Genomic DNA, 23,203 nt, shown 5'->3' with positions numbered 1-23,203 from the left:
TCGTTTCCAGACGTGGAACTAACATTATATTTCGTTTAAAAGATATCAATCACTCTCGTAGATCCTTCCTAGGTTATTTCTAAGTTTCTCACTCATAGATCGTCCGAATGAGAATCTCCTTTATCATTTCTAAATATTCTTTATAAATTAAAAAATTCTTTTATCGATTAATTTTGCAGATTATTCTTGTCTAAAATCGTCAAAAAAGAAAATCAACGTTGAATTTAAATGTGGCTTTTAACAAACATCGATCATAATCCTTTTTATTATTTTGATGTTCTTCTTTTTGATATTTCGAAAATAATTAAATGAGAAAGATTCCAGCTGTCTTCTTGATATATATATATATATATACACACACATATATAGAATTTTGTTCTGGTGACATTTTATGTATGAATAACTCAAAATACTTTTTCTTTGATTTTATAAAAGAATAATTGGATTCCTTGATGGAAAAAAAGCACATAAGCCTACATGAAATATTGTAAATCGATTTAGATGGTGTATGAGTGTGTGCGTACGCACGCGCGCGTGTGTGTGTAATTTATAAAGGACATTTTACGTAGATACTGATTTACTACTACGCGACTATGAAGATTCGTTTAGCGATCGTACTTTCATTTTTAATTTAATAAATTTATTTATTTATTTATTTATTTATTTATTTATTTATTTAATTATTTATTATTTTTTTTTTTTTTTTTTTTTTTTTTTTTTTTTAAGGAAAAAAGATGATCAATATAACTTTATACAACATGCTGCAAGTAATAAAAATTATTCGTTCCAATTTATAGAGTAAGATTTACTTAAAAAATTTAATTTTTTGTTTATTTTTCTATTTAATTTTATATATTATATTTTATTTAAATAATATATAAAAAGGTTATAACTTAATGATTAATTATATAGTATTAAATAAACAAAAAAAGGACCGATTTTTTACGATTTTATCCCATTTATAGAAAAACGGTACATAAATCGATATATTTTAAACTTCATAAAAAGAAAAAAAGAAACAAATATTATTTTCGAATCATAACGTATATTCGAATCAGAACAAGTTTGAAGGACATTTTATTATATTTTTAACAAAAATTGGTTTCAATTAAATTATTTTTCATTGAGATATACTCCAATGAAAACTTTGTTTTTCTCGAAATAGCTTTTTGAAGTATATGCCCTTTTTCCATCAATGAACTAAATTGTTGTCGAGCAGCTTTCGTCTCTCGATTCTCTCAAGTTGGTTCTCCAATTGCGATAACTCTCGAAAATATCTATGTGAACAATAGAATTTAACATAGCGAAAAAAAGAGATAAAAAGTGAAACTCTATGTAATTTTGAAACTGATAATGAGTCATCACTATTTGTTGAATTTCCCTTTGTCAACTCGTTGTAATCGCGTTGATTTTCATTAATTTGTTTCTTTGAACGAACGAGAATGCGTCGTTATTTTCCATTTTATTCTTTTCTGCTCGATCTTGATCTTCCTCTTTTTTTTATCTTTATCTTTATCTCTTTCTCTCTTTTGACCGATACGTTTTTCTTTACAAATCATTTGGCATCTTATCATCACGCCTTTTTACTTACGATCATTATTATACTTATCTTTCCGCATCTATTACGATACACATGTACATTATATTACGTACTGTTTCTCGTTTGTCTATGTATTTATATAACTAATTATTATTTTCTTTTTATCGGCTATTTATTATACTTCGTTTGTATTCATACTTCTCTGGTTTTCGTTCGTTTATCATATAAGCATATTTCAATAAACATCTATTTATTATGTATTTGTTTCTTTATTTAATCGAAAAAAAAATAATGCAGTTTTTACGTATATATTTCATATTTCCTTAGCCTTCTCTTTTTGTTATACCGAAGGAGATCAGACGTGTGATAGGACGATTCAAACGATCGCATTATGTTGTGCGTCAAGTAATCGTTGGTCAACAGCATCTGGTCTAATTACTCTAATCGCTTCTAACGATCGGATTGCAGGCTTAATCATTGGATTCAGTCTCACGCAGAAAGCTTATAAGAAATGCTACGTAATGTCGTGGCCAAGTTCGATTCGAGGAAGTCCGATTTGTCGATCACGATGTTTGTGTTTTCCCTTCGATTTCATTTTTTTTTTCTTCGTTCAAGATTTTCAAAAATGAGCGAGAAAGGAAAGAAAATTAATAGGTAATGCTAGACGAGCTATCGTTACGATCGTAATAAGTATCCTTACATTCGTGTTCGTGTATTTCATGCGTATTATAATCAACGATATTAATAGGACTGTAGAGTTGAATTTACATTTAGCAATGGCACTAGCAACACTAATATCGTTCGAGTTTTATTCAGCTCGATATCTGTAAATCAATCCTTATGCCGACAACGATGAGCGGTATCGTCGCTTGGTAATTATTGGTTAATGCTAATTACCTTATTTTCTTTCTTGTATTCATTTGTCGTCAACGAGACGTTTTCTTAGGTAAAAGCGACGACGACAATGACGAGAGAGTACTGAAGAAAATAAATCTTTTAATAAATTCGCTTGTACCGTTACTTGACGATGAACGCATGGTTCTCTCTCTCTCTCTCGTTTCTTTTTTTCTGTTTTTTTTCCTTCCTCCTTCTTTTCTTCTTATTTTAATATCCTCAAACACACATATCGTTGCAAAAGTTTCTTGAGGATTTTCTGAAAATCCTCGAAACGTTCGTTAATTGATCGTTCGAGTCCCGATTATCTAATCACGCTTAGATCCCTGTTTCCTCAAGCAAATCGGTCCTCTCCTTTTTTCATCGTACCGTCATTTTCGATAATGCCTGTCATCGTAAACTCACGAAATGGTAGAAGGATTTCGTGATCGTCCTTGAAGAACTTGGAATTGAGAGTGCATTGGCGAAGGTCGACGATGAATTCTCTTCGATCGTTAAAACAAAAAGGCAACTTGCAAGTTGTATTTAAAATTCAGTGAATTAATTTAAATCATAAGCACAATGGTAGCAAAAAAATAATTCGACGTAAATTCACGTTATTGAACGTTTTAATTATACGTACGTGGAAAATAATGCGTTATATTAAAAGAAGTTATCATTGTTACCAAGGGAATGGCACAATTGTTTAAGCTTATAATAATGATAATGATAATGATAATGATAATTATTATTATTATTATTATTATTATTATTATTATTATTATTATTATTATTATTATTATTATTATTATTATTATTATTATTAATATTATTATTAATATTATTATTATTATTATTATTATTATTATTATTATTATTATTATTATTATTATTATTATTACTATTATTATTTTCGATTTGAGTTCTGCAACAAGAACTATAGTAATTATAATTAACAGATTTCGTAACGTAGAATGAGAATTCATTTTTTAGTCATAATCGTTATTGAAAAATATCTATTTCGACGATGATAATCGGAAAAAAGAAGAAAAAAATAAAATATAAATATGTTCTTACATTTAATCTTAAACCTCATTGGTAATATTCGTTATTGACCGAACGATGAAAGATATAACGAAAATAACGTTACTCCAAATACCATCGATTCTTATCCGGTCTTGCTTATACATACATGTACACACGCAGGTATAGATACATGTAAGTTATGTATGTGGATGTGTGTATAGACACACACACGCGTCATATTTGTTAAATATTAGTGCGAGACAGTTTGTAATTTACACATCCCAATCTCAAGGATGAGTTTAACTAATGATTAACGCCTTACTGAAAACAGGGGCACGCTTTTCAATGGTGAAACGACATGTCTCGAGGGTATTATTAATAGAACGCTAGTCCACCCACCCACCCACACTCGCATACAGTCAGGCACACACGGGCTGATCGGTTCAAAGGGCAGTGACCGTGCTTCTTACAACAAATATATCGCAATTACCGGAATGTCCATGCGAGGACTCGGCCTTGTCTGAACGCCACTTTTCTCTCTCTCTCTCTCTCCCTCTCTCTCTCTCTCTCTCTCTCTTTCTCTCTCTCTTTTTCTCTTTCGCTTTCTCTTTGCATTATCGTTATTATTATTAATCGCAGATAGTAGAACAAATCGACTGTGACCTTTTGGACCTTTTCTGGGTGTCTCGACGTTACAACTCCGTTCAAAGTCCATGATGAAGGTTTCTCTCTAACAATGCGTCGTTTCTAGAAATTTCAAATTTGTTTGTAGTTCTTTTTTTTTCTTTCTTTTTTTTTACATTAATAACAGTAACAATAGAGGATATATTTCTTAAAGAGTAACCCGTTCTAAAACGATTAAAACGCAGAATGTTGTTGACGCACAATAAAATGCAACAATGCCACCGGAGAGCATTATCAATTGAGTTTTGATGTTAGTGCCATCTCTAACGATCACTTTTACTTATTACACAGCAACAGTCTCTCGGTCATAACGTGTAGAGAAGTGACATCTTTCTCGAAAGATTCTACTTTTATATTTTTTTAGGAAATAGAAATGTGATTCATCCACATCGATAATAATAAGTCCTCAAAGGAATTTGGAGATTAATGATATCTTTCGAAAGATTTTTTCAACGTTTCATGTTTCAAATGCGTGTTCAGTTACGTTTGTTAGAAAGAGATTAGACTTAATAAGATCGGGGACGATTTGCTTAAGAAAACATGTATGATGTGTGTGTGCGCACACTCATATTTTATATATATATATATATATATATATATATATATATATATATATATCATAGAAGTTCAAATTTGTTTGTCTCTTAAATATTTTACAATGTACCTATATATTTTACGTAATATTTTACAAAGACACCTCTAATGTATATGTCGGAGATGCGCCACTAGAGAATAGTAGAAACAAACACATCCTCATTCGATAAAAGAAAAAAAGAAACAAGAAGACGAACATTAAACTCTTCACTAGCAAATTACAAGTAATGTATATTTACGAGTTTTATACGAACTTTCGATATAGACCAAAGAAACATAATAGCCTATTCTCATAAACATTTCACTAGGCATTGATCCAAGTCTCAATAATCTGCGCAGTAAAATCGAACAAGTCGTTCTTCAAATAAATTAAAAAAAAAAAAGAGAGAGAAAAATATATATATATATATATATACACATACACAATCGCATATCTAGCTTACGCATTATTTCAAATCATAATACATATAGATTTTCTCTAATTGCGTTACATATACTGATAATAATTGGTCACACATTCGAAACGTTAAACCATGTAAACGTTAAACTCTTCTGTTAGCGGGCCAAAAATTCTTATCCTCGACACTTGTCTCGTTCCAATTATTTCTGCGAGTAAAGATCGGAAGCGAAGAGTTCTTTGCTTTCGGCGGGAGTTTGAATGTTGGGATCTTTAGGATGACGAGAGGGGAAAGAAGGAGAAGGGGAAAACGTAGACGATTGCGATGACGATGACGACGCCGACATCGGCGACGTCTAGAGAAGTAGTGGGGCGAAGAGAAGGTGGAAAATAGGTAGGAGTGGGGATTATTTACTCGTATCGCTCAGAGCCGCTACCATGCTCGCCGGCTTTGACTCTAAACGAAGTGCGGCAGTAGGAACACGATACTCGACGTGTACGGGTCTTTTCATTGAACGTTTATCGTCCTTCACTTATTTCCGTCTTGTTTCTATCCTTTATAATTGTTCATTTTAATATATTTAATTTATTCATAATAGAATCGAGGGTATTGAGAGTGAAAAGTGTGCGACCGTGATATTTTAATCTGCATAGGTTTCCTTCCTTATCTCTCTTACTTTTTTCTCTCGTTTCACTTTTATGTACGAAACAACAAAGATGACTGGTGAGTGTCGACGGCTCGATATATCGAACGATATATCCAGAATTTTATATAGTTTCTCTGTGTGACGAATCGTCTGAAATAGGAGAGAAAAGGAAGGATCATAGAGAAAACGGTGAAGAAGAAATATTTTTTACGATCGATCGATCGATCGGTCAATCAATACGGTGATACGTTATTGGCAGCGAAGACTGCTGTTTGAAATTTGTTTTCGAGGTGCTCTGATGGCACCCGATCTCGAAAAAAGAAGGCAAGAACTTCGGAGGACCGGCAGCGGCACCTCGACGAGTCCTTGTCACGAGCACGTGGGGATGCTATTGCAACTTGCCCGTCCGATTCCCATCAAGTTTATATCACCGACGGATCTTTATTTTCACGGTAATGTTTGCTCAAACTTTAGAGAATAAAGGGAAAAAATAAATAAATCAAAACAAACATCTATACGTTCGGATCTCTTTCGCGTATGACCCAGCGAGATTTTGTTCTTTCGCTTTCTTTCTCGAATAAGCACAAGTTTCCTTCACCGAGACTTCTGACCACATTTTCACTTGTTTTCATTGCGCAAAATCAAACAAAAAATGCAACAAGAAAAATGAAAAAGAAAAAAAGAAAATATCACTCATTTTGTTTTTTTCTTTATCTTTTCTCGAAGTATTATCTGTACCAATTATTATTCTTCATAACATTCTCTATAAGTTTTCGCGTCAAATTGAAGAATAAAAAACAAAGATAAAACGGTTTTCTATTTGTTTTGTATTTTTTTTTGCTTTTCTCTTTTTTTTTTTTTGTTACTTAATTTACACTTTTTATCGAATCACATTCGGGCCGAGGAAGAGGGAAAGATCCAGAAAAGTTCGACATCTTGTAATATCGAAATATGCGAGGACGAGGCGAGGTCAATATCCTGATTTAATTATTTTTCTTTATTATCTTTTCGCGATTATTGTTGTCGTGAGCTTAAGAATAAGTTTCGTATTTTACCACCTCCATTACACGCGGCGATCGTGTAAAATCAATTCTCACTTTTAAAAGATAACCTACACTTATTGCATGAGAGAGAGAGAGAGAGAGAGAGAGAGAGAGAGAGAGAGAGAGAGAGAGAGAGAGAGAGAGAGAGAGAGAGAGAGAGAGAGGGAGATTGCATTCGATTCTTTTGCTCCAATAATAAAACATCAGCTCTCCTCCCCCTTACATGCTCCTCCATGTTCTTCGTACTGAGTTCGTAGGATGATTCATTGTGGCCTTGTCAGATAGTATACGTTCAATCCAAGAAACTAAGAAACCGGTGAACTTCCTTCGACGGAGGAAACAAATCAAGGAGACTTTTTCTATAACTTCCGGAAGATCGAGTATACGTTTTTAAACTTCGATTATGTTGTTAAATGTTAATCACGTTGCCATCTACACACTTTACGTGTATTTATATACAAACATATATATATACATACATATGTATGCTTATGTATGTATATATATATCCCATGCATGTATGTATGTATGTATGTATATACATACATACATACATATATATATATATATATATATATATACATACATTCATGTATGTATCATCTATGTATATATATATATGTATATATACATAGATACATGCACGGGATAAACCTGTACATGAATCGTTATGCTTATAACGTGCTAGGGAATCTATGACTCGTCATTATACACCGATGCACCTTCGTCCTATTCGCGATTAACGCCGTCATCCTAGCGATTACTGGAAAGCATTACGTTTCTTTTTCTCCTTTACTCCTCATCCCTTCTCGAACCGTTTTCTTTCGTCATCTTCGATCGTGTAGCAAAAAAAAAAAAAAAAAGAAAAAATAAGCCGAACATTCTTTCGACGAGACTGCGATCCATTTGACCGAGAAAAAAACAGATAAATTATTTATTTTCAGATTGAACTCGCCTCTGAAAAAGATAGAGATAGAGGGGAGGAGGCAAAAAAATATAAGAATTTAAAAGACCATCTTCTTGACAAATGCATTGTCGATATTTGGGGAAAGAACAGAACCAACTGGTTCCTCTCCTATCGTCTCAAAATACCTGCCGAATTAACATAGATCGTTAATTTGACGGACGAAAGGCGTGATTTTACATCGGCAACTTGTGTCGTAAGTACCCGCTGCCGTCGTCGTCTTCTTCGTCGTCGTTGTCATCGTCATTATCGTTGTGTATCTTTGGTCGAAATCAAGGAGAAAGTCCAAAAATGTAGCTTCTTTTCCAGCTTCTATTCTCCTGACCTTGATGTCTCGCGGTTAAACACGTGCGTTAAACGATTATGTTAGTCGGAATAAAATTTATATATGTATATATATATATATATATATATATATATATATATATATATATATGTATGTATGAGTGTGTGTATATATATATACACACAAACATATATACACGTATATACTTTTCGATAAATGTTTGTTTTTCTTATTTTTTATTTTTGAATCACAATAACTATTGCCATTATAGACACCTTTATATTTATGGATTTTATGAAAACACATGAAAATATACTATATTTCATAAGAATTATTTCAGTCGGAAGGTATCTAAAAAAAAATAATTATTTCGCTTCGAAGTAAGCATCTGCTCGCTTTTTTATATTAAATTTCATCATTTATTTTTAAATCGATAATAAATGCATCGAAGTATTAAATTAATAATATATTTCCATCGATTAAAAGTGAATCATCGAATGTACTTTCATTTCTTGCATACTTAACACGATCGAGTTAGGCGCTTTTAATTTATTCTTTGTAAATAAAAGATTAAACATTTTATGAATACCTATTCTTTATTAATTTCCAAGCAAAAGCTTGACCGTTAACGAGATTTAAGAAATCTTTGCGACTGCGTATCTCTCTCTCTCTCTCTCTCTCTCTCTCTCTTTCTGGACATCTCATTAAATAATATCAGGAATGCAATTACGTTATTGCGTCGATCAAATTCTTTCAAGAATGTGAGCAATCTCTTGTAGCCTGCTTCTTTTTATCTTTTTATACTCTGTGTCGTAGATGCAACGAACTTTACTTGTCATCGATTCGAAGCAGACCTTCATCGAGCTATCGATTATCAACTTTTAATTCCATTTCTTAGATATCCGTCTATTCTTTTTTTTTTTTTTCTTTTTTTTCTTTTATGTTTTTTATTTTCTTTTTCTTTTTTTATGTTTAATTAAATATCCTCGGTCAAAGACTATGTGATTGTATCAGTAGTAGGGTTCATTAGATCGAGGCAATCGATATGTGTATGAATATAAAATAAGTATCTCTCTCTCTCTCTCTATCTCTCTCTCTCTCTTATTATCTATTATTGAGGTAAAACTAGCATTCAAGATAAAATGAGAAAGATTAACTTATCATCTTTCATTAAACCGGATTGACCAATGAACGGATCTCTTTACTTGCTCCTCCTTTCACTTGGCCCCCGTATTCTCGAATTTCGATTCGTCCGATTAAAATCTCATGCCACACTCGCGCACGTGTTTTGAGCATGTGCGTCGTCGAAAAGACGCGCGCTCGACTTCCATTTCGTCGACGTGTCTATATCCACATTAATAGATATACAGCACATACATACGCACACCCGCATGTTAGACTATCAATTACATTGACTCAATTGGTCGAACACTATCGCCAGTTTAGTTCTACTACAAGTAAGTATAACGTTTATTTTTTTCATTAAAAAAGTGGGAGAGACAGTAAGAAAGAGAAAGAGAGAGAGAGAGAGAGAGAGAGAGAGAGAGAGAGAGAGAGAGAGAGATAAGATGAGCTATCTGCAATAAGTATGTATGTTTCATCGTTACGACAGATCACGGTCGTTCATCGCGAATCGTTCGAATTTGCAAGAAAAAGATCTATCCGATCGATTGATTAAACAAATTTTACAGATCTTACGTATTGTTGATTACGTTATCTGAATAGCATAGTAATGATCGTTCAATGATAATCTTTTTTCCTTCAATATCCTTCAATCACGTTACATTTGTTCTATATATTGATTACTAATCTTCGTGTTACGTTAATTTTTAATTTCATCTTAAATAATAAATTAAAAATGTTTAAATATTAATTCGTTTATTCGTATTAGACTATTGAACACGTTTTTATATTTGGCAAATTGTTTATTTTGTTATCAATGTTCTCGAGTAATCCGCCGTTGGATCGAATACACTTTTCAACATACAAGTGAGCAACGATCGTCGGGGTAAATCATTGCCAATCGAAAATTCGTATAGCCTCGAACAGAAGCACTGTGCATCGTCATGCCCGCGTACGGATCCTTCTGTGTTATCTCGAGCTCTTAAGTAGGCTATCAGCGATGTCATTAAGTATACACAGACTGTCATCGTGCCACGCGAACTTCTTTCGCAATAGTTTAGGAGCTGAAAGAGAAACGAGGAAAAAAGAAAGAAAGAAAGAAGTGTCTAATTTTCATACTTTATCAATAAAATTGTACAAATGTAACAAAACTTGTGTAAATAACAAAATATGTTGTTACTAATTTGTGTTAACAATAGTAATAATATAAGACTAGGGCTAACAAATCAAATTTATTTTAACCTTTTCTCTTTCTCTCTCTCTCTCTCTCTCTCTCTCTCTCTCTCTCTCTCTCTCTCTCTCTCTCTCTCTCTCTCTCTCTCTTTTAAATGGTATCTAATTGACGCGTAAAATTCTCATTAAGAAGTTATCTTCTCTCAAGAACTTTTGTTTGCTTTTCTCGATCTCGAATTTTAGCGCCGTCTTTTATTAGCGTCTTTACCTTCGAAATGCATTAGGTCAATGTACCGCGTATCTATAGCAAAATTTGAAGCGACCAGAAAGATTGCTATCTTATCTTGATTTTATAAACAGATAAAGTCATATTCAAATTGCCAGACTTCGTGATCGAATGAATACGAATTATAGTTGAATGATTCCTGTGGGATAAAAAAAAAAAAGAAAAAAAATTAAAAGGAAGAAAGAAAACAATATTCTATGTATTTTTGCAAAATTATATAAATCATCTGACTGATAGAGTAGATAAAAGGACATAATCTTTGTTAGATAAAGCTTAGAAGCGTGGAATTTTTCGCGGATTTGATCGGAAAAGATTCGCCATGCGGTCCTTTTAACGGGCGTCTTGGCACGGAAACGCTTTCGATTCGATAAGGATCGAACGCATCGATCCAGCAAAGAACAGGTAACAATATCCTTGAGACTCGAGAGGCGTCATAGTTAGCGCGAGCTGCTCTGTTTACAATGTAATAGTAACGATGTTTATCGATCCTATTATCGAGAGAGAAAAAGAAAGAGGGGGAGGGAGGGAGAGAGAGAGAGAGAGAGAGAGAGAGAGAGAGAGAGAAAATATTCACAAATACATGCTCGAGCTTCTGCTTCTCCTGGGTCTACCGAGGACGATCAAGGAGACGCAAATACTAGCTGAGTTTGACCTAAGAAAAAGAAGGAAAGCCCAATTCATATTCCAGCCAAGTTGCATGTAACCCATTGCCTGCCGGTACCCTTCCATCGTACCGGCTTCGATCGTTATTTTCAGAGCATTTAAATTTATTCAGATGCAATTGTCCATCGATGTAAATATCTCTGCAAAATTTTGACGAGATGTGATCTATCCTATAACTGCATTCTGTAAAAATATTACAATTTTTATCTTTATTATCTTTATTGCATATATCCGACGATATATATATCTTGAAGCATGTGAGAACAGACAACCACGTCTGATTCGGTAACTCTTTGTATGTCTGTCTTTCTCTTCCTTTCTCTTTCAACGTGATGTCAATCAAAACTGAAATTCTGTTGATCCTCCTTATCTTTATTGTCTCTACATCATCAACTTAATTAACTAGAACGTCATATGTACCATGTAGATTAAAAGCAGAGTCGATCAATGAACGAAAATCGAGAAAAAGGATTCTTTTCGTTATTGTGATCGAACGCGCGAGGCAAATAAGCGTCTTGAAAGACGTCGCCACAGATGACAATAAAACGATCGTCGTACGTTAAGCAGGCTGATTAAAAAGGGTCTTTAAAGATTGGCTAAATTATCTTTTCGATTATAAGAGAGCGTGGGATTTTAAAACAGAATTTTAATTAATCAAATTAATAGCGGAAGACGAAAAAATGGAAGAATAATAAGAAGAAACGAAAAGACCGAAGGGATTTCGTTGTTAATTAAATTTTAGTATTATATAAATAGTTCGAAAAGACTTTAACTACGGTTGTGACTAATCATTAGATCAAATTAAATGGATAAAAAACTGATCGAGTTGTCAGAGACTGTTGATTAGAAAACAGAGTGAGAGAGAGAGAGAGAGAGAGAGAGATGCTTTGATGTTGAGAAAAATGAAGCGACGTTCCCGGCGTATGATCGATACCGCTATGACAAATAACACTTGCAGGATCCGCGAGACTCGCGAGAGGGAGGCTGAAGGAGGAGGTAATGGGTGGAGAAAAGTGAAGCGCAATGAGATTGGAAATGTAGGGTCGTGCGCGGGTCGTTGACATCGTCCCGTGATTTTCCTCGACGTTCACACTGATGCATCTTGCAAGTGTGCAAGCGCCCATTAGTCGCCATACTCACCCCTCCATATTCTTCCACGCTCTACGAGAGAAAGAGAGAGAGAGAGAAAGAGAGAGAGAGAGAAAGAGAGAGAGAGAGAGAGAGAGAGAGAGAACATATGAGGCGGGGTGGATCGAAACCCCCAGTTTCTCTAGCACCACCAGTTGCGTTCGCGATTGCAACTTTACCCCTACGCAATTATTCCGTCCGGCAGTCGTCGTTCTATACTTAGATTATCCGACATTGCTTTATTCTGCTATCCTACTCTTCATTTTTCTTTTTCTTTTTTATTTTGCTTTTTTCTTTTCTATTTTCTTTTTTTTTTCTTCATCGTTATTGTCTTGCTCTTCGCAATCTTTCTCTTTATAATTTTTTTTCTTTCTCATCAGAAGTAATTTTTTATTTTTCCTAATCATCATCTTCATAAGGATTATCAGCGTCAACATCGTCATCTTGTTTCTCGTTCTTTCATTGTCCTAGATCTCATCATTTATCTGTTTTTTTTTCTTCTACTGCTTTGTCTTCTATTACTTCTACTACTTCTTCTTCTTCTTCTTTTTTTTTTCATCTTCTTTTTTTTTCTTCTTCTTCCTCCTCCTCCACAGTTATAGAATATTTTGATCTTTGGACTTTAATCCAGCAAATGATAATAATCTAACATGTGTACAAGCCGTGAACAAACATTACCGAAAATCCGTAAAAATGTCTTTAAAACGCGACATTATCGACACCGATGTCTCGCAAGCCTACGAAAATAATTCTCGTTTCTCATTTTTTCATTCCTCTTTTTAATACATTAAATACTTTGCGATTTTCCTCGTGATCGTTTTATCATGCTTAGACTTCATCAGAAGAAAAAAATCACCTATAATGCATAGCACGTTTTCATAAGAAAACAGTTAACACAATATTTTTAGAGCAAATTCACTTCGGACGAAGTATATTAAGAAGATATAATAAAATTTAGATAAGCAGTACGTTCTCGGGAGTGTTTGAGAATCTCGAACGAATAATTCGTAGAAAAGTAGACATCTTCGTTACATTTCCATACTTGTTGGTGTTTCAGGTAACAATGCAGGAGGCTCATCGTCCACGGTGACAGGATCCATTTTAAGGAGTTCCACAGCACCTAACAATCGAACGCACTCAATCAACAGGAGAGCGGTTCACCAGCAACGAGAGCAGCACCAACAGCAGCAATCGTCGATTCCTTTGAGCGGTGCCACTGCTCAAAATTCGGATGATCACGAAGCAAGGGCAACCAGCTCGGCGCAAGACGCTTGCGACAATTCGAACGATTCTGGTCTTGGTTTCGAAGAACGACAACAACAGCTCAACACCGCTAACGTTTGTTAAATTTTATTTTAATTATAGATTGTAACAATAACGTAGACGCAAGTTTAAAAAGTTAATGAAACTTCCAATCGAAAAATTTGTTGTACGGTAGCGCAGAATTGTAATACTTGCATTCGCGGTGAAGATATTGTTTATTTATATATACGTGAGCCGGGGGTTATCCATTAGCCGATAAAATTCTCCGCGGAGCAACGGCTGCATTGTTATCAACGATTATCAGTGTAAAGTGGCGATACATTCGCGTCTTATCGGAATATCATCGTCGGTGATTGTACGTGAGCAAGTATTCTCCATGATCAAAGATGTTTATGCTCGCTTGTAGCGAGTTCTTCGTGATCTTTTGCGCTCTCCGATACGAGTGAGATCGCGCGAAACAGAAGCTATCGATTGTGGTTATTAACGGATCCATCGAGAGTATCATGTTGAGGACATGAAAATGTTTTACGATTGTCTCGGGCCATCAGAAATGAAAATAACATTGCTCTTCTAAAGTTCTGTCGCTAGAACTCGAAGAAGCCGGGGAACGAAGCCTTTAAAATTCACTTTGAATGTTCATCCTTGATTGCACCACCGGTAAATACTAGCATGGTATCAACGTGTCCGTTTGCTAACATCGTCACTGGACGATGATATAGTACGGTGGTTGAACCCGCACAATGGATGCTCTGATTCGTTAGATTGAACTGAGCACGATGGATGAACACTCATGCGAGTTTCATGACGATCAATTTGTCTTTACTTGTTAGCTCGCTGGACATATGGGTCGTGTCTATATATCTTGTGAAGGATCAAAAGATCAACGCTTTCCTAAAGTTCTAAGATCATCGGTTCCTTCTCCTAATCTTTCGATTGCGCAAAAGTTAATGGTTAATATTTATTATATTGTGGCATTTATTAATGAGAATTCGTTGATTGGATTAACAGGCGTGGAACGGCGTCGGTGAAGAGGATTCGAAGAGAAGAAAAATGGATATAAAGCTTGAATCCGAGGACGCAAATTTTTCTTTTCCTGAGGTTCCTCATTCTGGCAATCCCGAAGGAAAAACTTCGAATAGAGGTACGAGCAATGGCATCGGTCTTACGGCAATCTCAGCTACTAGAACAGGAAACGGAACTGCTGGCACCGTAGGTAGGGTCATCGGTGTTACGAAACCTCGTCCAGCCATGGGTGTTTTGGGTAAACGCTCACCGATAACTCACCAAGGCCCCGTCACCCTCACCTCACAACTTTGTACGTTTTAAGATATTCTTCTAAAATAATTTAAACAATTTCTAAACAACGCGCGACGTTCGTTCTTACGATGCTTACAATTTTAATGTCAAATAATCAAATTATTATCCTTCAAGAGAAAATTAAATCTTGTTACGTTGAAACAAAAGTGTTGCCTCATTGATTTATTTTCGGCGAAGTAGTTATTCTCATGATTTTTACTACCAAGATACGTTATCGTTCTATGTTTAGCAACCGACATTCTTGGCATCTCGGTAGAAGGAAAACATTCACATACCTTTGTTTGATATCAAGCGCGATATCCAATGTACATCGTGCAAATTATTGTTAGAAATTTGGAAAAAAAAAGAAAAAAGAGAAACGTAAACATTGAGCATACGAACGTTGACATCGGATTTTTCGAAAAAAAAACATTTCATTAAAAAGGACTTTCTATAATTTTTTAGCTACCACATCTATAGATGGAAAGGTACAATTACAGATCATTTGTCAGCCTGAACAACAACACCGTGCGCGTTATCAAACGGAAGGTTCAAGAGGAGCGGTGAAAGATCGCACAGGAAACGGATTTCCTATCGTACGTTTGATCGGTTACGACAAACCGACAACCCTTCAAGTTTTTATCGGCACAGATCTTGGCAGAGTAGCACCACACATGTTTTATCAAGCCTGTCGAGTTAGCGGTAAAAATTCGACGCCTTGTATCGAGAGAAAAATCGATGGCACGATCGTTATCGAAGTGGATATGGATCCTTCGAAAGATATGGTTGTAACCTGCGATTGCGTTGGTATCTTAAAGGAACGTAATGTTGACGTGGAACACAGATTTCCACAAGAAGCAGGTGTACTTCAAGGACGAAGCAAGAAAAAATCCACGAGATGTCGTATGGTTTTCCGGACGACAATTACTAACTCGGATGGTATTACGGAAACGTTGCAAGTTTGTTCACACCCTATAGTTTGCAGTGAGTATCCGAAAATGGTAAATGATATTATAAATGAAAGAAATAAAAGGTGTTAATGAAGTTCAGTAACACGAATGAAAATTAAAGGAAGATTTGATCTTTTAGCTCAACCACCAGGTATTCCTGAAATTTGCAAAAAATCTTTAACTTCCTGTCCGTGTACCGGAGGACTAGAATTATTTATTCTGGGAAAGAATTTCCTGAAAGACACTCGTATAGTGTTTCAATTGGATAACAACGATATGTCCAGCAATTTGGAGCCTCACTGGGAATGTGCCGTCCTACCCGATAAAGAATTCCTTCAGCAAACTCATTTGGTATGCGTTGTGCCGGCTTATAGACGCCAAGACTTGGCTCCTTCGGAAACTGTAAGCGTAAAACTCTATGCGGTATCTTCGGGAAAAACGAGCGAACCACACACCTTTTTCTACACGGCTGCATCCACTTCTTCCGAACCATCAATGAGTAAAGTCGAATCTATAACACCACCACTTGCTACGACAAACGGTGAGGCTGCTGCTCTATCGTCGTCTCCTTCGGCAGTAACCTTGACAACCGGTGTTCCCGCCAACAGTGAGTGTTCAAAATTCAATAATATCGCTTAATATTTTTGTGAATTACTAATAATGTTCACTACTTTTCAGCTTTGGTACAGTCTGCCGCTACAGCAACATCAAATTTCTTGACAACGATGCAATCTCAACAAGCACCGAATCAGCCACCAGAAGCTCTTAAAAGCGATCCAAGTCCTCCTCCAACAGCTACGCAATCTCAAGTAACACCAGTAATGATGTGGACCTCTCAGTCACCAAGCTGTCAGAATTCCTCAGCCGATGTAATGATGCCACCTCCATCCTTAATATCAAATCCTCTTTTAAATCGACGCTCCTCTTCGAATCTTCAATTAATTCTTCCGGACAATTTAAAAACAGAAGTATTGGATGAGAACAGCGAAAACAGCATGCTCAGTGATAATAGTATGCAAAGTATACCAACACCTACAGCGAATGGTCCAACGGGAACAAGTCCTTTACAACAACTCGTTAATGAGAATTCCAGAGAACCTGCCCAGTCCAGTATGATCAGATCAGTAACTGTACCTGCAAACGGTTCTCCGGTACAAGAAGCTGTGAGTCTTCTTGGTGTTGTGGATCTAATACGTAATCAACATCCTCTAACTATGGTGTCTACTCATCAGAATACATTCGGAAGTATGCATGAATCATCACAAGTCAAAGTTCTCAGTCCACATCACATCAACAAAGATACTAATTCGATATTGGCGGCAGAAAGCACTTCTAATGGCAGTATTCAGGGTGCTGGTGTTGTCGATCTCCGTATGAAACATCATCAGTCCGAGTACAATGCGTTATCTAGCTTCGCTGCTTCCTCCGTAGGACAACCTTTACCAGCTCAAAGCGGTCACAGCGTAGAAGAATATTTGAGTCACATCGAATCTACCGTATCTACGGTGAAAGAGCAAGAAAATGCTGAAAGTAATTTTGTAGATGCCATGCAACAACGAGCTTCTATAATCACTTCTAATCGACAAGCGGCTCAACAATCTCAAACTGGTCTCTTGGTACCTTCTGCGCAAGCTGCAGCTGTGAAATTGGACGTGCTAGTGAATTCCGCTGCAGAATCTCATCAAATTGTGTCACCTTTGCAATCAGTAAACCCGAATTCTACAAACATAATGAATCACGTCGACGATGCTATATCCAGTCCGCAGCAAGGAACTAGAACGAGTCCACCAATCCCAGTGAAGACGATGCTGCTCGAAGCTCTAATGCCACAATCGGTTTCACAGTCGGTGCCACCAATGGCAGCAACTGGTGCAAACGCTGTCTCGTCTTCCGCGTCAGTTCAAGAGTCTTCATCCAATGAGAGTTTACTCACGACGATTAACGCTGCTCTTTTGCCACCAGTTACGATACAGGAATCGTCGGTAACTGCAAATGGAACGCCTAATTCAACAGTTCAGTCACATAACGCGCTTCAAGTTACAAATGAAACAATAGCTACAACGGCCGATCATATTCAACAGATGCAAGCTCTAACTCAACAGGAAGTTGTGGTAATACAGCAACAAGTACAACAGGTCGAACAGGTTGTTGCGCACGCACAACAGCAGGTAGAACAAGTGGTAGCTCAGGTACAACAGCAGGCGGTACAAGCCGTACAACAAGCGCAACAACAAGTAGTACAGCAAGTTGTACAGCACGCACAAGTAGTTCAACAAGCAGTGCAGCAAGTTCAAGCGGTACAACAGGTACAGGTACCTGCAGTTCAGCAAGCTGTACAGCAAGCCACACAAGAAGTCGTACAACAAGCTGTACAGCAAGCAACTCAGGAAGTAGTTCAACAGGTGCAAGCTGTTCAGCAGGCGGTACAACAGGCTCAAGCGGCACAAGCTATGCAGCAAGCTGTTCAACAAGACATTGGATCAATGTTGAATCAGCCAGCAGGATTTGTGGCAGAAGCAAGTTCTGCCTTGGCTAGCGGTGCTGCTCAAGAACCTTCGCAGCAGAGATTAACAACTGCAGCTGAGCAAGCAATCAACAACGTAATTACGAATGCTACAAAAGATATTATCAATAATCGACCAATCACGACGACTACGGCGCACGCCATCATTGCTACAAAAAATATACTAAACAGCGTAGCGACTCAAAGCGCTCAACTAATGAATAGTGCCATGGAAGGGATTTTACCTAAGTCACCTCCTGGACAAAGTAATATAGTCGAGCAAGTCACTAGCAAATCGCCACCTGTTGCTTTACCTGTTACTCCTAATAGACAGAACGTTAACGCATCCATACCAAACACAGCACCAAGCGCTGCTGGTTCTTCCGTGAGAAAGCCTGAAGATGTGGGAAACATGCTACCTCAGGAACTCACTTCCATGTCAGAACACGAACTTCTCAATTACATTAATCATAGCTGTTTTGATCCTCAGGGTGGCTTTTTGATGTAGTACTGCCACTTTCTTATCATACAAAGAATATATTCGATCTGTTTAATAAATGCATCGTGAAGACTCGTCAAGACGTTCGATAAGATGTTCGTCAAAATCGTTTACTTTAAATACAGTACCAACGATTTTTACGTGCCACGATACAGTGCCACGATATCCTTTACGAGTTTGTGTGTGATAGGAATGAAGTCGATTTTTTATTATTATTATTATTATTATTATTATTATTATTATTTATAAGTATGAACGAAATCCGTTGCAACTCCGGAACAATCGAAATGTGCATGTATATGTTAAGTGAGACGGGCGCATACCGCGCGACAATTAGGGTTTCGTTATATTCTTTTTTACGAGTTGTCAAATGTGATAATTCATTAATTTATCTATATCAATGTCTGCGCATCCAGGTGCCTTTATTCTTACGAAATATCTCGAATTGGTCTTTCTTTCGCAAAGGTGTTACAAAAGAAAGAAAGAAAAATTATCGTAAGTATATTATATCCTATGTGATCAATCGTGTACTGACCCCACTCAAAATGAAATCTCTGTGCACAGTCATGGAATTGAGTGTAGCCAATTTAAACTTATCATATTTTAACATATGATTCCGAGAAACATAATTTGATTCTACTTTTCCTCTTCTGACTTGATTTCATTATAAAAAATGGATCATTTGTTATCTGACTTCGTTCCAATTAAATATTAAGTATAATATATTTTTTACGTTACACGTTGTTTAATAATTGATATTTTTTGTTGTTAATTAGTACTGATGATATAATTATGTGATTACGTTGACTATATTATTGATGACAGAGAGATTATATATTATTATATATGTCAATATAGAGAGTAATAGTTAGAGGTATATATGTTATATATATATCGTGATATATATAAATACGAAAAAAGAAATATATATATATATATATATATATATATATATATATATATATATATACACATACACACAGCCATATATATAAATATATATTTTTTACATTTACCCAAAGAGACGAATGAACGGCCAGATACGAGGTCAAGTGAACTTATTGAAGATTTAACGAAGTCTACATATACATGTACACACATGCGCACTTATATGTACGTATGTAGATACGACATAAATACATGCGTAACATCGAATTATATTGGGATATATTCCCTTTTGTTCTTAATAAGGGGTGCTATAAGTACTATGAGTACGAATACTCGCCAAGATTATCTAATACTATAAATGCGAATTTTATAACGAAAATATTGAAACATTTATTGTCGTGATATATCTTTGTAGCAAAACATATATTTTATATCAATCATCTAAATGTGCCGATATAATGTCCATGATCACGTAAGTGCATTCACGATCGAGATGTAAGATGCATCTCACTTGCAAAATAGCTGAATGGCAAAATTATAAAAAAGAAATCATTATACTATGTGGTATGTATTTTGTCACTGAAACTTATTTGTAATATATATTGTACACTGTATACGCACATCAAGTGTTAAAGATTTGCCATCTGAAAGAATGCCCATGAGTATGTATTATTGTTACTTCTATAAGTTGAATAAATGTTTCACAGCATTGCTCGATGTAGTTTTCTTAGTACATATATACAAATTTTATATTATAGGTAGTTCATTATTCACAATATTTATAATTAAATGCTTATGTTACTATGTATCAAATTTTATATTTTCTGCGATTTTCCATTCACCCTCTTTGCCTACTACTTTTGCTTCTTTTAGTAATTTTTGTAAATGATGCATTACATTATGTGCTGCTGCAGGCCAGAGATTTTTTGGAGTGTTCTAAAAATATAGGTAATGTATATTGATAGTACATACTTGTAATTAATGAAATTACATTATTAGATTACAACCTTATATATAATTTGTACAATATCCATTTCTGACATGAAACTAGAGTTACTATTTTCTTTTAAAACATTTAAAATTTGTTCCTCCCTTTGTTTTCGATGCTGAATATAATATTCAATACGTGGAACAGGATCTTTTATAATAGGCCCATGACCAGGATAAATTACAGATGGTTTTATATCTAAAATTTTTTGTAAAGAAATCATATAATCGTGTAAATCTTCAAATACGGCGGTGCCTTCACCCAAAATGCAATCACCGCTAAACAAACTATGTTCGTCCTTTAATAATAGGCATACATGATCCGTTGTATGACCAGGTGTATGTTTCACTTGTATTTTTGTTCCTTCTACTTCAATTATTTGTTCATCTTTTAATGATTTACATTGTTTTAAAAGATCAGGTGTTACTTGAAGTTTTTCATATGTAGGTAATTTCCATATCGTTGGTGGATTGTCATTAGGCTTTGTTGTCATTAATAATTCTTGAACAGAATTTATACCACCGATATGATCGTGATGCCAATGTGTGATTATCACATGCTCTATTGTAGCATTTTCTTCTATAAGTACATTTTTTAATAATTTGATATACTCGGCTGATGTTTCTACGTCTCCTGTATCAATTAATACACGCCTATAATTAAATATTAATATTAATTATAATATAGCGATATGATCTCAAAATATTATATTTTCCTTCTTTTTCAATTTGATTTGATTATTTTAATTTTAATGGTTCTGCAATATTCTATATGTATGTAAGACAATGATAAATAATATGTTGATATGTTCTCTTCTAATAATTACTATTAATATTTACTTTGTTCCTGAACCAATAAGATATGTATTTGTGCCTTGAAGTGTCATAGGACCAGGATTGCATCCAAGAATCCGAATGATTTTATTGGAAATTTTGGATATTAAAGGCAAAGATGTTAATCGCATCGTCATTCTTCTTTTGTATTCAATTGCATTAAAACTGCGCTGTGGCGTATGTGATTTTAGCGACAAATATGGACAAAATATGAACTACAAGTATAATAAGAAACTATTGTACCAAGTGTCTATTTCATCGGTATATAAGCTTAAGTAGCTTATATAATCACTCATAACCTAAAAAATTTAGTTAGTGTCTAATAAAAATTTTTGTATATAGTAAAAATTTTACTTCTACAGATTATATTTTTCTGAAGATAGATTAATTGAAAAGTATTTGTTAATTATATAAACTTTTTATATCTTTTGTTTCTTATTAATTATTTATACAAATAATTGAAGTGTATTTAAACAGCCCTTAGTCTCAATATTGCTTACGATTAGATACATAAGTTATGTAACATAACATATAAAATATAAAATATAAAAAACTATAACAACAAAAGTAGAAGGCATATCTTGATGCATATCTTGAATTCTGAGATATGTGGATACGATGCATAAGTAAAATATAAAAAATCTGAGAAGTATAAATAAGAATAAATAAGAATAATAAAGAAATTAAACGTCTTCTGTAGGTTTCTCTAGGAAATTATTTTAGAATTCTACTATATCCAATCTATTTATCTGTTGAAGTATGATTAGCAATGTAAAATATAAGTACTTTAGTGTATAGTTAGAAATAGAAAGAAAAGATTTTGAAAATGCATTAAAATATGCAATTGATCGTCCAGTAATAGTTACGTTATATAACCTAGATTTAGATTTCGATATATATATATATATATATATATATATATATATATATATATATATATACATATATATCGATAGTAATACCGAACCAGGTATCGCCACGATGAGATTGTTATTTGTAGAGATCCATAGGTTGATGATGATTCTACTCTAAAATCTGCGGACCGAGGTGACATGACACTTATCGAGAGTTTAGATTCCAACTAAGTAGAAAACAACATTGGAATTTTTAATCACCATTATTAAATGCTTTAGAAATTTCGAACAATAAAACGGAATCTACGATAAAACTTAATCACCTTTACGAACAACCATATCTGTGCTCGCTGACATTTTCTTTCTCCATATAATACGGAAAGATTCCATAAACTTCCATGTAAAAATTGAATCCCATGATCCATGACAAAATGAGCCTCTCTATGAAAAATCAGACCCATGCCAATCTATTGAATCATCATCAATAATATATAATGTGAATAATGTATAATGTTCGTTTAAACAATATACGAGTTATAACACACTTTAAATATAAAATAATTTCAATTTATTATTTCAATATCATTAAATTTTAAATTCTCTGCTGTTGCCTTCATCAAATATCAACAAAAATGAATTTTTTGCGGACTTTTTTAGTTGTCGAATTAGTTTTCTTTTGTATTCCAACAAGTAAACATCTAAG

General features: G+C 34.6%; 2 protein-coding genes across 6 annotated transcripts in view; one reads left to right on the top strand and one right to left on the bottom strand.

Moving 5' to 3' along the window:
- The window catches only part of LOC124947476 (nuclear factor of activated T-cells 5), a 29,862-nt gene extending 9,326 nt beyond the window's left edge, over positions 1-20,536 (top strand). Inside the window, exons 1-7 of one of the 2 annotated variants that reach the window (XM_047489654.1) lie at positions 5,576-5,838; positions 5,921-6,213; positions 13,484-13,764; positions 14,698-15,004; positions 15,451-15,969; positions 16,075-16,542; positions 16,614-20,536. In XM_047489654.1, coding sequence (XP_047345610.1) covers positions 6,060-6,213; positions 13,484-13,764; positions 14,698-15,004; positions 15,451-15,969; positions 16,075-16,542; positions 16,614-18,946 — 4,062 coding nt within the window. In that variant the 5' untranslated portion in view covers positions 5,576-5,838; positions 5,921-6,059 and the 3' untranslated portion in view covers positions 18,947-20,536. Of the gene's footprint in view, positions 1-5,575; positions 5,839-5,920; positions 6,214-13,483; positions 13,765-14,697; positions 15,005-15,450; positions 15,970-16,074; positions 16,543-16,613 lie in introns of those variants that run through there. The other variant, XM_047489655.1, reaches the window with a different exon arrangement.
- On the bottom strand, positions 19,934-22,976 carry LOC124947483 (endoribonuclease LACTB2). 4 transcript variants are annotated; one of them, XM_047489673.1, is made up of 5 exons: positions 22,824-22,976; positions 22,614-22,727; positions 21,653-21,861; positions 20,833-21,466; positions 19,934-20,761 (listed from the first exon to the last, which is right to left on the bottom strand). In XM_047489673.1, exons 1-5 carry the CDS (start codon positions 22,959-22,961, stop codon positions 20,627-20,629), a joined length of 1,230 nt encoding a protein of 409 aa, XP_047345629.1. In that variant the 5' UTR covers positions 22,962-22,976; the 3' UTR covers positions 19,934-20,626. The 4 variants fall into 4 exon arrangements, with proteins under 4 accessions (XP_047345629.1, XP_047345630.1, XP_047345631.1 ...); XM_047489674.1 differs by having other exon boundaries at positions 19,935-20,761; positions 21,653-21,816; XM_047489675.1 differs by lacking the exon at positions 22,824-22,976 and having other exon boundaries at positions 19,937-20,761; positions 21,653-21,945; positions 22,614-22,721.
- Between the last annotated feature and the right edge of the window lie 227 nt (positions 22,977-23,203).

Source organism: Vespa velutina, chromosome 3, assembly GCF_912470025.1.
Source record: "Vespa velutina chromosome 3, iVesVel2.1, whole genome shotgun sequence".
In the NCBI taxonomy this organism is placed as follows: domain Eukaryota; kingdom Metazoa; phylum Arthropoda; class Insecta; order Hymenoptera; family Vespidae; genus Vespa; species Vespa velutina.
Note: the sequence above shows the minus strand (reverse complement) of the source record. Positions and strands in the feature narration are given on the sequence as shown.

Excerpts from the sequence above, each read along its gene's own strand:
- LOC124947483 (XM_047489673.1), bottom strand. The coding sequence starts at position 22,961 with ATGGGTCTGATTTTTCATAGAGAGGCTCATTTTGTCATGGATCATGGG. Across the intron at positions 22,728-22,823 it reads AGATATGGTTGTTCGTAAAG|TTGGAATCTAAACTCTCGAT; the intron begins GTGATTAAGTTT and ends TTTTCTACTTAG. Across the intron at positions 21,862-22,613 it reads TCTCATCGTGGCGATACCTG|TTCATATTTTGTCCATATTT; the intron begins GTTCGGTATTAC and ends TTATACTTGTAG.